Below are 14,648 nucleotides of genomic sequence, written 5' to 3' on the forward strand. Positions count from 1 at the left end.
AGTCTTCTTTTCAAAGTTTATATGGATTGATAGCATGCACGCACATACGGACGGACAGTTTGCCCCGAGTCTCGGCCATGTAAGCAAACTTGAAATATTGCTCATTTAAAGCAGAGACAAAACCGAGCATTCTCAGGTTTATCCCACTCCCCATTTTATTTTTTTATGACTCTTGTCAAGCTCGCCTCTTCCTTAAAAACCGCGTTCAAGCTAAGAACTAACGCTAATCAAAGCTCTATCACTACCGTAACGCCCTGTCACATGTGGCCCAGATTAGATTTAAACCACATACAAAAGTGACCAAGATCGGATTTGAAACGTCCACTTAAGACCTGCAGACCTGACTTGGACTAGGTTCATACCGCAGATCTTAATGCACAAATCCTATTTTTTTGTGTTTTTCCGACTCGAGTCAGGCATTAACTTGACAGTTTAAACAGGGAAAAGTTGCATAAAAGTGGACCATTTCAAATTCGATCTAGGTCACTTTCATATGTGGTTAAAATCCCATCTGGGCCACATTTTTCCAGAATGTGGCGGCAGTCTGAACTGTCAAGTCTCCCAAATCGGAATTCATGCAGCAATTATGTCAGCAAAGAGCGAGAGTGGCACGCATGACGACAGTGATGTAGCTTTTCAATAGCGTTAGCACCAAGCTTAAACTTGGCTTTTACTACGCAGGAGGTTTGCTTGACAACAGCCATTAAAAATTCAAGGATAAGCCTGATAATGCTCGGTTTCTCTGTGCCCCAAATAAGCAATATTTCAGTACTGCTTACATGGCAGAGTCGGCTCGAACTGACGCACACACATAAGGCTTAAGTGTGTGCATCATGCACGGACAGTGCAAAGTTTTTTGTTTTGATGCCTCTGCGCATGCAGGTCAGTTCGCTTAACACGTGTCACACTGCGAATTAGTGCATGTGTAATACTTGAATGGGCTCAATGGACAAAGGCAGTCTGAACGGGCACGCCAAAAATACGGATATGACAAAAAAAATCGAAATTGTGCATAAAGACCTGCAGTATGAACCTAGCCTTAGAGTCCTCCCTTACCAAGTTCCCTTTTGTATATGGCGGAAAACACAACTGAAAAAGCAGTTTCTGCTCTTGCAACACTCTTTAAAATAAACGACTGTATTTTAAGCCCAAAAAAAAAAACACTTGTGTTTGAAAGAACAATACGTCTATATGCTGCCATAGCAGATTCATGGCACATTAAGCCCCCGAACTATTTTTAATTTGTCCTCTTGACCCTCAAAACCTCCGTTTACAGACGTCGCGCAACCGCTTTTGTTTTAACCCAGCCATAAAACGTAGGTAATTTATTATATTTATTATTCAAAATGTCTGTAATTTTTAGCTTTGAATCATTGATTGATGTCTGATATTTAGTTTAAAAAAGAAAAAACTTCAAAAAAATATTCACTGGCATATTTTAAACTTTTAAACAAATTACGTCACAATGAAAAAAAAAATTGTGTCTGTAAAAAAGTCACGGATCTCTACCTCATAACTATCGCTTAATTGTATTTTTTTGTTACTATCACATTTTCTCCGATATGTTAGATGATAAATAATCAGTCCAAGCAAAGGAAAATTGAAAAACAACATTTAAAAGGGTAACTATATGAAAAAGAACATCTCGACCACTCCTTTATGTTTGCGATTTCTGCATTTCAACCCTTGTTATATTACCATGTTTCATCCATAAAATCCCCCAAAAATCCAACTGTGGCCTTTCAGAGCTGTGTCTTCGACTTTTTGGATCAAAACAAGGTAAGTACGCGATAATATCTCGTTAAAGTCTTGGCGTCTTTAATTCTGCTCTCGCGTGCTCTCACCTCCAGATAGGGTTTTGCTGTTTAAAAATTTTTTAAATTTTTTTTTTAAATGCCCTCCTGTTCAAAATTTTTCTTCTGCCGGAAAATAGAGATTTTAAGCTTTTCAATGATGTATCACACATGCATTTGGGACAGTTTTGAAAGTTGGCCAGTTGGGGGTCTCAGAGCGGAATCAACTGAGTGTTTTCTGCCATATGTAAACAGAAATTCCTACAGAATTTGCTGCAATCACAGTATTTCCAGACTATAAGTGGCACCTACCAAATTTGACAGTAAAACTAATTGGTCATACATATAAAAAGTGGGCGTATCAATGTTATATAATGGGATTTTTACATCAAAGCTCATTCGCCTGTAAAAATTTATAAAATAAGACACTGTTCAAAACTGGAGGGGGGGGGGGGTTATAATCCAAAAATGACAGCAATCTTTATTCATTTCTCACATTTAAGCAAGTAATCACTTGTTTTTTTTACCTCCAACCAGTATTGTGACATTCCCAGAAGTTACAAATGTTTGCCATGTAATTAGCACTTTGTTGTTTACGGAGTTTTCTTTCTTTTGCATTATATCTAAATCATTTCTTCAAGTATCCTAACTGTACTTCTGTTCTTCATATTTGGACCTAATTCAAGTACAGTGGTACCTCTACATACGAAGTTAATCCGTTCCAGGAGCTTGTTTGTAAGTCGAAATGGTCGTATGTCGAGCAGGATTTTCCCATAGGAATACATTATAATTCCATTAATTCGTTCCACAGCCCAAAAACCTGCACTAAATCCTTAAAAAATACTGCTGGTACTATTACAAATGGCAATTACATATAGCAAAACAAATAAATAATAAATAAAAATCGGATTAATAATATAATAATAATAACCCTCGTGAGGAATAAGCGGCATGGAAAATGAATGAATGAATGAATGAATTCCTGTAATAGTGTAACGAAACGGGTTCTAATAAGGCGGACGTTTTTTTCTGTACCTGAAGGCACCGCGGCGCTGACGTGACAAAGGGGGAGGGGAGCGGGTGAAAGTTTACTTTCGCTTTCAATGCTTTCTTGAGAACATCGTCAATTGCGGCAGACAGCAGGCGTTTTGTGTTGAATAAGTTGTGAAAGAAATGATGAAAACGTGGCGAAGCTGGCGATTTCTCTGGAGATGTTACCACAATAAGAATTGTCAGCTTAACTTATAAAGACTGGCGAACGATGGTCGGAGGAGGACCGTGGAGATGTATTGTTGAGCCATTTCACGGATGCCCACCCTACGCTCATATTTTTCTGTCATTTGCATCTTCATTTAGAAGGTAAGCGTCAACTTTTTCCTTGTTTCAACACCTGTACCAACCTTTTCTGAAACCTGTGTTGATTTGTCTCACAAGAAAATCCGCCATGCATTCGTCTGCGGTGCTGCCATTGTCGTCGTATTTCGAGCATGTCGTCGGATGTAGAAACAAATGGCGAGTCAAATTTTACGTCGGATGTCGAAAAGTTCGTGTGTCGAAGAGATCGTATGTAGAGGTACCACTGTAAATCCATGGGGGTTTTATTCTCACAAAAATCGCAGATTTAATCATTATTATTATTTTTACAATTTGAGATCTTTCTCATTTAAAAAAAGTATTGGGACCTTTTTTTTTTTTTTTTTTAAATCTCTGACAAAGAACCACTGCTGTAAGTAAATGAGTAATCCTCGCCTCCATGATGGGCTTTGAGCTCAATTTGGAACTTTTGAAGCTCCTCGTCATATACGATCGGAACTGCTTTTTAAACTACAGGTGCAGCGTACCTCCTCTCCTTTGGGGATCCTGCGGCTGGATATGATGATGATCTTGTCCTCTTTGTCAAAGGTCACAACCTCGGCGACGCAGTTGGGAGCGCACGAGTGGTTGACGTAGCTGCGGAAGACCACAACATATCGTAATCAACCTGGAGGAAGGCCATTTTTTGGTTTTGTTAGTGAATTACAGAATCGTGGCCCAACAGACTGCGTGCCGGGAAAAAATCATGTATGGTGGCCAGTGTATGTGTTGCTGTGGTTAGGGAAAAAAAAAAGACATGATTTGGTTTGTTTTAGCAAAAATGACAGTATTGTTTGCTCTAAAATAAAAACTATCAAACAGTCAGAGAAGGGTAGAGTAGCCCAAAACTTTACTCAAGTAATAGTAGCTTGTAATATTATCTTGAATTAACAAGTAAAAGTAGTTATCCAGAAAATTGACATTGAGAGTAACTGGTTACAATGTCTGATATTTTATATGAACTTTTACTATTATACTGTAGTGTTTAAAAATTAAAAAAAAAAAAAAAAAATCAAATTCAAACTAGGAAAATAGAAGCGAAATATCACCTGTCCCGTACAAAGAGCATGACTCTCGAGTGGATTTAAAAAAAAAAAAAAAAAAAAAAAAAAACACACACATATACGTATATATACACATATATACGTGTATATATACACATTATATACATACATATACACACACACACATATATATGTATATTTATATATATGGCGGAAAACACAGACAACACTGAAAAAGCAGTTTCTGCTCTTGCACCCCTCTTTAAAATAAACTACTGTATTTTAAGCCAAAAGAACAGTTGTGTTTCATAGAACAATATGTCTATATCCTGCCATAGCAGATTAATGGCACATTAAGCCCCCGAAGTATTTTTAATTAGTCCGTTTTACCCTGGAAGCACCCGTTTCCAGACTTCGCGCAACCGCTTTTGTTTCAACTCAGCCATAAAAAGGAGGAAATTATTTTACTATTCAAAATATCTGTCATTTTTAGCTTAGAATCTTTAATCAATGTCTAATATTTCGATTAAAAAAAAAAAGTATTTTAAAAAATTACATATTTTAAAACTTTTAAACAAATTACGTCATAATGAAAAAATTTGGTGCGTGTAAATAAGTCACAAATATGTACCTCATAACTATCGCATAGCTGTATTTCTTTTGTTACCGTCGCATTTTCCCCGATATGTTAGATGATAAATAATTGATCCAAACAAAGAAAATTTGGGGGAAAAAAAAAAACGAAAAAAAAAAAATCTCGACCACTCCTTGAGTTCTCCATTGCGACCCTTGTTATATGACCATGTTTCACCCATAAAATCCCACAAAAATCCAGCTGTGGCCATTCACCGCTGTATCTTGACTAGGGATGGGAATTGATAGGATTTTTACGATTCCGATTCCATTATTGATATTGCTTAACGATTCGATTCTTTATCGATTCTCTTGTCGATTCTAATTTGGGGAAAAAGAAGAACAAACGTTTTGATTGGCATTGAGTTTGTTTAATCAGAAGTCACAACCTTACAAACTCACAACAAGGTCAAAAGAGGCCCAAAGCCTCAATATTAACTGTGGCAATAAGTGGCAAATGCACAAGAATGTGTAACATTTTACTGAAACATTTTTCTAATCGAAATAAAAAATATTGGTATATATTGGGATAACTTTTCCCTTCTCTGATGAGGGGCCGGGGTCAGTTTGTAACACAAAAAGTGTGACGATTGCAGGAGTGCCTAAATGTAAAAAAATGATTGTTTTTCAGAAAGCCACAATCAAATAACCCTTTCTGGATATTTCACGGAACAAAAGTAAATAAAATAAAAATAATAATATAATAATAATTAATAATAATAATAACAACACTATTAATCAAATAGATAATAACCAAATAACCCTCTCTGAGTTCTTCATAGAAAAAGGCCAGAAAATAAATAACACTATTAGGGGGGGAAAAATGCTCTCTGATATTGTTCAGGGGGCCGGACCAAATGTCGGGGCCCCGCGGGCCGTAGTTTGGGTACCCCTGTTAAAGCGTATTATTTACCAGTATATTGAAATGCGTCCCTTTTAGTTTTAATGGTGTTTTCACGCTCAAGTGGGAGCGCCCTTGCGCTTCCTCACGCGAATAAGAACGCGCTTACGTGAAGAAGAGCGCGCTTACACGCGAAGAAGAAGAAATGCCGCATCCAAGCGAGTGAGCGAGTTAGAGAGGGAAGCACTGCGACGACCCTACGTTCTTTGTTAATGCTTGTAAAATATCTACAGAGGCAACGCCTGTATGTATCATCTTTTGTGTTGTTGTTGTTGTTGTTGTGTGTTTCCACTCGCGATCGGACACTTAAATCCAGTTGTGTAGTGGTTTGAACGGTGTGCTAATGCTAGTGAACGCATGCTAACTGTTTTGTTATTACTGAATTAGCAGCTAATCATCGCTGATTTACGTTGATGCAAACCTGTTTGTTATTGGGGACGAAATTGATTTGTTTCATTTTTATTTTCAGTTTCACTCTTCAAGTGATGGTTGAATAAAGTCAGCAAATTATACCAACGTCTTCTGTATCGTCATTTCGGAGTTTAGCTAGCTGTATAGCTGGTTCGGTGAGGACAGTGCAGTCTATTCCCTCCCGATGCAGTTATCTCCACATTCCCTCCCGATGCAGTAATCTTCACCTTGCAATGATTGCAAGTCGTTTTGTTGTAATTTTTCCTCGTGAAGTGAAGACACACTTTCGAGCGTTTGAACCTACGTGCGGTCATTGTTATGTTTACGGCTGCAATGCTCGTGCTTCGTGCTAAACCATCGTAACCTTTCATTTTCACCCTTTCCTGGTGAAGTGTAGCCAAACTTTGGAGCGGGTGGTTCTTGGTGCCATGCTAGTTTGATGCGTTTGGACAACAAGACAGTCACAACGCAATGTGCGTCTTCAGGACTCGTTAAAGGGATCGTTAAGGCTTTTTCATTGTCAAGGCCTCGAAACACTAGGAACCGGTTCCGAATTGGAATCGGATTTCGATTCCCATCCCTAGTCTTGACACTCTGTGATACATGCTACATGGTGTTTTTGGATCGAAAAGAGGTACAGTATATCACAAAAGTGAGTACACCCCTCGCATTTCTGCAGATATTTAAGTATATCTTTTCATGGGACAACACTGACAAAATGACACTTTGACACAATGAAAAGTAGTCTGTGTGCAGCTGATATAATAGAGTTCATTTATTTTCCCCCCAAAATAACTCCAAATATAGCCATTAATAGTTAAACCCCCGGCAAAAAAAAGTGAGTTCACCCCTTAGTGAAACTTGTCAATATTAACATACAACATGTCAACTTTCAATATTTTGTGTGGCCACCACTATTATCCAGAACTTCCTTTACTCTCTTGGGCATAGAGTTGACCAGAGGTTCACAGGTTGCCACTGGAATGCTCTTCCACTCCTCCATGACGACGTTGCGGAGCTGCCGGATATTTGAGAAAGCGCACCTCCACCTTCCGCTTAAGGATCCCTCAAAGATGTTCTATTGGGTTCAAGTCTGGAGACATGCTTGGGCAGTCCATCACCTTTACCCTCAGTCTCTTCAGTAAAGGAGTGGTCATCTTGGAGGTGTGTTTGGGGTCACGCCATGCTGGAACACTGCCCTGCAACCCAGTTTCTGGAGGGAAGGGATCATGCTCTGCTGCAGTATTTCACAGTACATGTTGGAGTTCATGTTTCCCTCAATGGAAGTCAACTCTCCAATACCTTCAGCACTCATGCAGCTCAAGACCATGACATTCCCACCACCATGCTTGACTGTAGGCATGACACACTTATCTTTGTACTCCTCACCTGGTCGCCGCCACACATGCTTGAGACCATCAGAACCAAACAAACGAATCTTCATCTGATCAGACCATAGGACATGGTTCCAGTAATCCATGTGCTTTGTTGACATGTCTTCAGCAAACTGTTTGCAGGCTTTCTTGTGTACCATCTTCAGAAGAGGCTTCCTCCTGGGGTGACAGCCATGCACACCAATTTGATGTAGAGTGTGGCGTACGGTCTAAGCACTAACAGGCTGACCCCCCACCTCTTCAATCTCTGCAGCAATGCTGACAGCACTCCTGCTCCTGCGCTCAGCTTCTTTGGGCGACCAACCAGAGGCCTGTTCTGAGTGGATCCTGCTCTTTTAAAACGCTGGATAATCTTAGCCACTTTGCTGCAACTCAGTTTCAGGGTGTTGGCAATCTTCTTGTAGCCTAGGCCATCTTCATGTAGCGCAACAATAGGTCTTTTAAGATCCTCAGAGAGTTCTTTGCCATGTGGTGCCATGTTGGAACTTTCAGTGACCAGTATGAGAGCGTGTGAGAGCTGCAATACAAATTTGAACAAACCTGCTCCCTATGCACACCTGGACTTACTAACACTAACGAGTCACATGACATTTTGGAGGGAAAATGACAATCAGTACTCAATTTGGACATTTAAAGATGTAGTTTCTAAGGGGTGTACTCACTTTTTTTGCCAGGGGTTTAGCTATTTATGGCTATATTTTGAGTAATTTTGAGGGGAAAATAAATTAACTATTATATCAGCTGCACACAGACTACTTTTCATTGTGTCAAAGTGTCGTTTTGTCAGTGTTGTCCCATGAAAAGATATACTTAAATATCTGCAGATATGCGAGGAGTGTACTCACTTTTGTGATAAACTGTAAGTAAGCGAGAATATCTCGTTAAAATCACGGAGTCTTTAATTCTGCTCTCGTGTGCCCTCACCTCCACTTAGGGTTTTGCTGTTTAATTTTTTAAATGCCTTCCTGTTAAAAAAAATTGAGATTTAAAGCTTTCCAATGATGTATCACACATGCATATAAGACAATTTTGAAATGTGGCCAAATTGGAGGTCTCAGAGCGGAATCAACTGAGTGTTTTCCGCCATACGTTAAATATTGCTATTGATCCTAAAAATATAGGTGATTTTTGTGCATCTAGTGTAAAATCAAATAATTTTATAGCTATTTTAAGTTTTGTTATACATATGTAAAAAATAATGAATCGGGATTTTATAAGGGAACGACTTCGAATTCTTTGATACCGCTGCTCATGGGGACTCATATATGGCTAAGGTGTAAGGTATTTGAATTTGAAGTTTTTGAAAATAGGCCCCCTACGGATCAGCACTGCACCCAGTGTTTAATGAGTGCCATATAAAGGGTTAGGTTTGGATTTGTTTAAGTCATTTAAAACAACTTATACTCGAAATTGTGTTCAGATAACGAACATGCAAATCCTCAAGGTTGCTTACCGAGCTGGACCACCAGTCAGGGTTGCATCAATCACCTGCTCATTGTTGATACGGAACATGTAGATACCACGATTCTAGGACAGAAACGAAAAGACTGAGGTGGAATGGCCTTCTTTATTTGGCTTTTCCAGCAAAATGAGGATTCACAATTCAACCTGAAACTCGTAGATCTTCTCCCGGCGGTTTGCCACCTCATTTCGTATGACAGTGCCAATGTATTCGATGACCATGGTGTGCTTTTCTAGATCTTTTGCAGCATACAGACCCAGGCCTTGGATTCGAGAGCGAGCCAGGTACACGTTGTTTTTCCACTCAGTCTTCAGGCGGCGATATTGCGACGACTTGGAGTGGACAAACTGCTTGCTGTACGGCGTGTTCATTTCACAAGTGAAGGTACTCTGGTATGCCTTCGACACGCTGGTGCTGTTCAAGGTGTGAGGCCTGTGACGGACGGACAAGCAAGACGGCAGGTTCAAAATCAGCTAACTAGGCCTAAATCAATTGTGACAGGCTTAAAAATTGATGTCGAAGTGTTCTGCCTTACCTCTTGCACTGTGTGGGGACTTTGGGCTCTGAGCGAGCAGAACCGGTGGGATTTATCATGAGAGGGAGCTCCATTAGAGGATGGCGGCCATATCGGAATTGGTAGTTCTGGCAGTTTTCCACCCCAGGCAACTAAAATGAAAGAAAGATGAGAATATAAAAAACTGTTCCACCAGACCCAATTTTTTTACCCGAAACAATTGCTGTACAACTGAATGACAACATACAAAAGGTTGATTTTAATACAGGGGTCCCCATCTGCCGGGCCGCGGACCGGTACAGGTCCGTGGCGCATTTGCTACCGGGCCGCATAGATATAATAATTTAATAACGATCGCATTCTGGCCGAATTAACCCTGTGCCCCTGCTTAACACACCAATATCCCTGCCTACTCTAGATATAATACTACGGGATAGATTAGAATGGCGTCGTAGAAATCCATTGATTGGACTGCTAGCAGTACATCTTGTTTCTGTATATAATATATCTATGTGCACTTGTCTTCGATAGTAACGCATTATTAGACCGCGGGTGCAACACATTTCTTCGCAGAAATAATTAGCTCCCACACTAGCGAAGATGACTGGAAAACAGAGGTGAACTGTGAAGGAGTGGATTCGTGACCCGTTTGTGAATAAACCGAGTGATTCAAGCATATCTGTGCAACAGGAAGATCAACTTGTAGAGATCGCAAATGACGGCGACCTTATTAAACGTACATTTGAGACAACAACTCTACTGAGGTTCTGGGTTAAAGTCATTCCGGAATATCCTGACATCGCAACATTTCCAACATCGTATCTTTATGAAGCGGGCTTCTTCATTAATGCTTAACGACAAGGCGAAGTCGTTAATGGTGAGAGCGGTGTGCAGTTCTGTGCAGCTTACATGGCAGGATGTATCTGAGGAGAACATTTCTACAAGTCCTTCCATGATCAAACGTAAGTTAATATTCCTTTCTTTCAAAAAAGTTTGTAGTGGTTACTTTGGAATCGCTGCATTTGCGCATTTTGCGGCTATGTTTAACATTACGCGCATGCGCAGAACCGCATTGTTGCAATTTTTGATAGGTTGCAAAATTTGTCAGAACACCGGTCCGTGAAAAAAAAAAACACCGGTCCGTGGTGCAAAAAAGGTTGGGGACCCCTGTTTTAATACATCGCTGGAAACAAAGCCAATTATTGTGAAGGCACATGACATCGATCAAGGTGAACGGCCGAGTGGCTAACCAACACCAATCCGGCATCGTGAAATCAGTGGATAATTCATGCAAATACTTCAGGCAAAAATACGTTCGAGTGATGCTGAGAGAGCTTTTGTGGAGGAAGGCCTGTGCTGGGCAGTGAGAGGAGGTTGGAGTTCATTCAACTGCTGCTCACTGCCAACAAGATTTGGACTAGGAATGTCCCGATCGCATATTTTTGAACAAAGTTCCAAATAGTTTTTTTCTCGACTGTTACAAAGCACAAAAAAATTGAAATTCAGTCTGTTCTTCATGCTGCATCTTCATCTTTATGCTGGGATGCACTTGATCAAAATCTTGTCCTGCACTTTGTTAAATTCACAAAAGTGGGTATAAATATATTTTTCCCTTACCGACTCTGTGATGCGCATGACAGCATGAATTGTGAGGCCGAACATCTCTTCTCCTTTGACATGTTCTGTAAACAGCTTCAACATGGACGAATCATCTCTGAGTTTGGCAACCTTGTGAACCACATCTTCCCAGATTCCTGCCGACAGAATTCAGGGAAGTCAGTAAGTCAGTATAAGCTTGGGAAAAAAAAACATCTAAACACATATTTAACACAAAGAGTCCACTCATATAAGTCTTACCCTGTGGCGTTACATCACGATACTGGAGATCCTCCATGCCATGTTCCAGAACACGCACCTCAAACAAGGGGCGGCCCTCATCCTCGCTAATGCGACAACGGTAGCGACAACGCTTGTTGGGCACACGTGTGCTCCAGTAAATGCGAGTAGCCTCATAGCCGACAGGGAAGATGGCCGTAGGAGAGTGAAAGACGGCCATTTGGGAGGGCAGCAACTGCCCGATGGCATGAAAGATGAGACCGCCGACGCGGAAAAGATGGACTCTATCCCCTCGCTGCAAAATGCTGGCTATCTGCTTGACCTCGTCACGCTCGATGTAGACCCGCCGTAAAACGGCAAAAGAGCAGAGCTCCTCTTCACTGGGGCCCTTCAGTTTGTGTTGGGTGCACAACATGGTTTTGTCTTTGAAGAACATGCAGCGGGCGCGAATAGCACAGGCAAAGTGGTAGACATTTGGGCAGCGCAGCCGATTGCAGCTGTTGGTGGCGCCCGTCTTCTGACAGCACGCACACATTGTACGCAATCCCCGACGCAGCGCCACCTCCACGTTGATAAGCGCACCCCCCTGCGTCTCGTATACCTCGGTAGACCACAGGGCGCAGTTGAGATGCACCCAAAGGTCCACGTCGATGTTAAGCAAGCGGGCAGGCCCGTCCGTGGCTCCGTCACCTTCTTCGTGGCAGAAACAGCATTTGCGTTTATCCCGTGGCAATCTCTCAGGTCGTAGAGTAATGCGAAGGCGCTCCATTAGCTCAGAGACCTCACGGCTGCTCTCCTTCTTAGAGCCGCCCTTTCGTATAGAAATGACAATTTGTAGGCGCTTCCAGCGAATCCCTTTCCATTTTTTCACATTGGGGAGTAAGCCAGGGGATAGAGGCCTGCGCTGCTTGATGGCCTTCGGCGAAGACTCCATCGGGCTGGGAGAATCCGAGATTAGAGGATCGCTGACCGATTCCTCCTTTTTGGTAGAGAAAATCAGTTGTTCTTCAGGAGCAGGGGGCTCAAACGATGGATCAGAACTCTTCTCTGGAGCAGCAGCTGTCGATGCAATCGACTCAACCGGTTCTGCAAGGGGACCAATGTCCGAGTCAGCCTCAATCTTGATCTGGACATTGGTGGGCATGGCAGGCAAAGGGGAGGAGGGGGACGACTTTTTGGAAGGATCGGCCTCATTACTTGGAAGTGGAGCTGGGGAGGAAGGGAGAGGGGGGGATGGTGATGGAGGCGGTGATTCTTCCACCGGCATAATCGGAAGGTGCCGCACATCTAAGTCATTTACATTGGTTGTGTAACAGTGCTGGACAGTTTTGTCTTCATTATCTGGAAATTCCTGAAAGAAAATGCACACTGTGTATCTACCTCAAGAAACGTATCACTGAGAAATTATACATTGCATCAAAGAGATCTGAAACTGACCTGTTTTATGAGTGCCAAAATATCCACTTGTTTTTTTAATGTGCAGCCTGGCAGAGAAACATCAAATTGCCTTAACCACTCATCCTGACTGGATGAGGCATTGTCTTTTAGACAGAGAGCACCTGAAAAAAAAAAAAACACGGTTTGTCGTAAATGCTGAGATCATAAATAAAGTAAACTGTACCTCATCCAGCATTAGAAATCTTTCTAAGTATATACAGGGTCCCCCCAGGTTTGATAAATCTAAATTCAAGACTTTTAAGACCTTTTTTAATGCCATTTCAACTGAAAATTAATACTTTTCTCGCACCCATTATTTAGATCATATTGAATCATATTAAATAAAGCACTGAACATCAAATTTTACCTCAATTACTAAGTGTGTTTGACAAAAGAATGCACATATATTGAAGATACAATTAAAACACATTTAAAGTAACAAAGTCTATCAGAATTTTTTTAAACACGCACACAATAATTATGGACAAAAAGAGGATGAGGACAGGACTCAGACCAGCCATCTTTTGTAACAGGCAAGCCGCTCGTGCACCTGCCAAGACCCAAGTGAACATGGCTCTAACTCTTGAGTTAAAGCGGCGAAATTCACATTCATTCGAAAGGCAAACCGAAATGTTTAAGCAGGTCCACTGCCTTCGCATGACCCATAAAATGCAACCTTAAGTATCTGGATGTAACTTGAGCCCCTATCACATATTCCAAAAGAACGGGAATATCGCGGGACTTAACCGTTCAGCAGTTGTGTGTGAAAACAATTTCCCGTGTCGACTGACATGGTAAGCAGTAGAGCTGGGAATCTTTGGGCACCTAACGATTCGATTACGATTCAGAGGCTCCGATTCGATTATAAAACGATTATTGATGCACCCCACTCTTTTTTTATTTTATTTTATTTTTTTTATTTGTTTTGTACATTAGTTCCAAAATTGTTCAAAAATCCTCTCAGGCTAAACCAAACTACTATTTCAGTATCAAGTTAACATATAGCAGTAAACAAATATACAAAAATAACAGTAAATAAAAAACTCCAGTCCCCATTCTATATCAGCAGCTTTAAACTACTTTCAATTAATTTAATGTTGTGAATCAACCGTTAAAGTTGTTAAAATTGCTCCTGTTATTCCATAATTTCTCTTTTGTCTACTTTCAACATGTAAAAGTTTTAAAACTATCTTAAAGATAGATTCAAGTCAATATTTTACCGATTTAGGAGTATTTTAGATAAAAAGTGAATTAGGTTCGCTTGGAAGGTTCGCAACAACAGCCTTGCAGGGAAGTGTACTGCTTTAAGATGGCGGCCGTTACTAACGCCCGCATCTAGTTTTTTGAAGATGTGCTGGTAACGATACCGAAGCTATAATGCATCTAGTCCTATATAAATGATATCTACCGTAACATAATGTGGCTTGTAGCAGCTTTTCGGCAGCAGTCAGGTATGTTGTTGTTTTTTTTTTATCTCGTGGCATGAGTTGAGCTAGAGCCGTGAGTTGAGCATTGGCGTTACCTGAGGGGCCGGGTAATGAGAAGCATGATGTTTAGCTACTCTCACTCCGTCCCTAATTGCGTACCGAAGACCGCGCGGCGCGCTGAGTGTGTCGCACTTCTGCTTTACTTGGCATATTTCAATAATCGGAATTTGGATGTTTGTGAATCGTTCTCGAATCTTCCACGGCCGAATCGCGAATAATCTAAGAATCGGAAATTTTGCACACCTCTAGTAAGCAGTGTGCGTGAAAGCAGGCGTTAGATTCCCGGGTCACAGCAGATGGCTGACGACTTAAATATCATAGCGGCAGCCGATAAAACTTCCTCTCTCTTCGCAGTAAGACGAAAAGTGGTAAACAAACATCGCAATTATAAACATAGCAAGCTGGAAACAGCTAAATTAAACT

The 14,648-nt window shown here is 41.0% G+C and overlaps 1 protein-coding gene across 2 annotated transcripts in view; it reads right to left on the reverse strand.

Moving 5' to 3' along the window:
• kmt2d (lysine (K)-specific methyltransferase 2D) overlaps positions 1–14,648 on the reverse strand; it is a 50,409-nt gene that overhangs the window by 6,174 nt on the left and 29,587 nt on the right. For both annotated transcript variants that reach the window (XM_057830682.1, XM_057830681.1), the window contains exons 48-54: positions 12,739–12,860; positions 11,323–12,652; positions 11,083–11,219; positions 9,487–9,617; positions 9,098–9,383; positions 8,943–9,016; positions 3,635–3,743 (exon numbers count right to left, since the gene is read on the reverse strand). In XM_057830682.1, the coding sequence (XP_057686665.1) occupies positions 3,635–3,743; positions 8,943–9,016; positions 9,098–9,383; positions 9,487–9,617; positions 11,083–11,219; positions 11,323–12,652; positions 12,739–12,860 (2,189 nt within the window). The remainder of the gene's footprint in view (positions 1–3,634; positions 3,744–8,942; positions 9,017–9,097; positions 9,384–9,486; positions 9,618–11,082; positions 11,220–11,322; positions 12,653–12,738; positions 12,861–14,648) is intronic.

The sequence above is a fragment of the Corythoichthys intestinalis genome, chromosome 2 (assembly GCF_030265065.1).
Source record: "Corythoichthys intestinalis isolate RoL2023-P3 chromosome 2, ASM3026506v1, whole genome shotgun sequence".
Classification (NCBI taxonomy): domain Eukaryota; kingdom Metazoa; phylum Chordata; class Actinopteri; order Syngnathiformes; family Syngnathidae; genus Corythoichthys; species Corythoichthys intestinalis.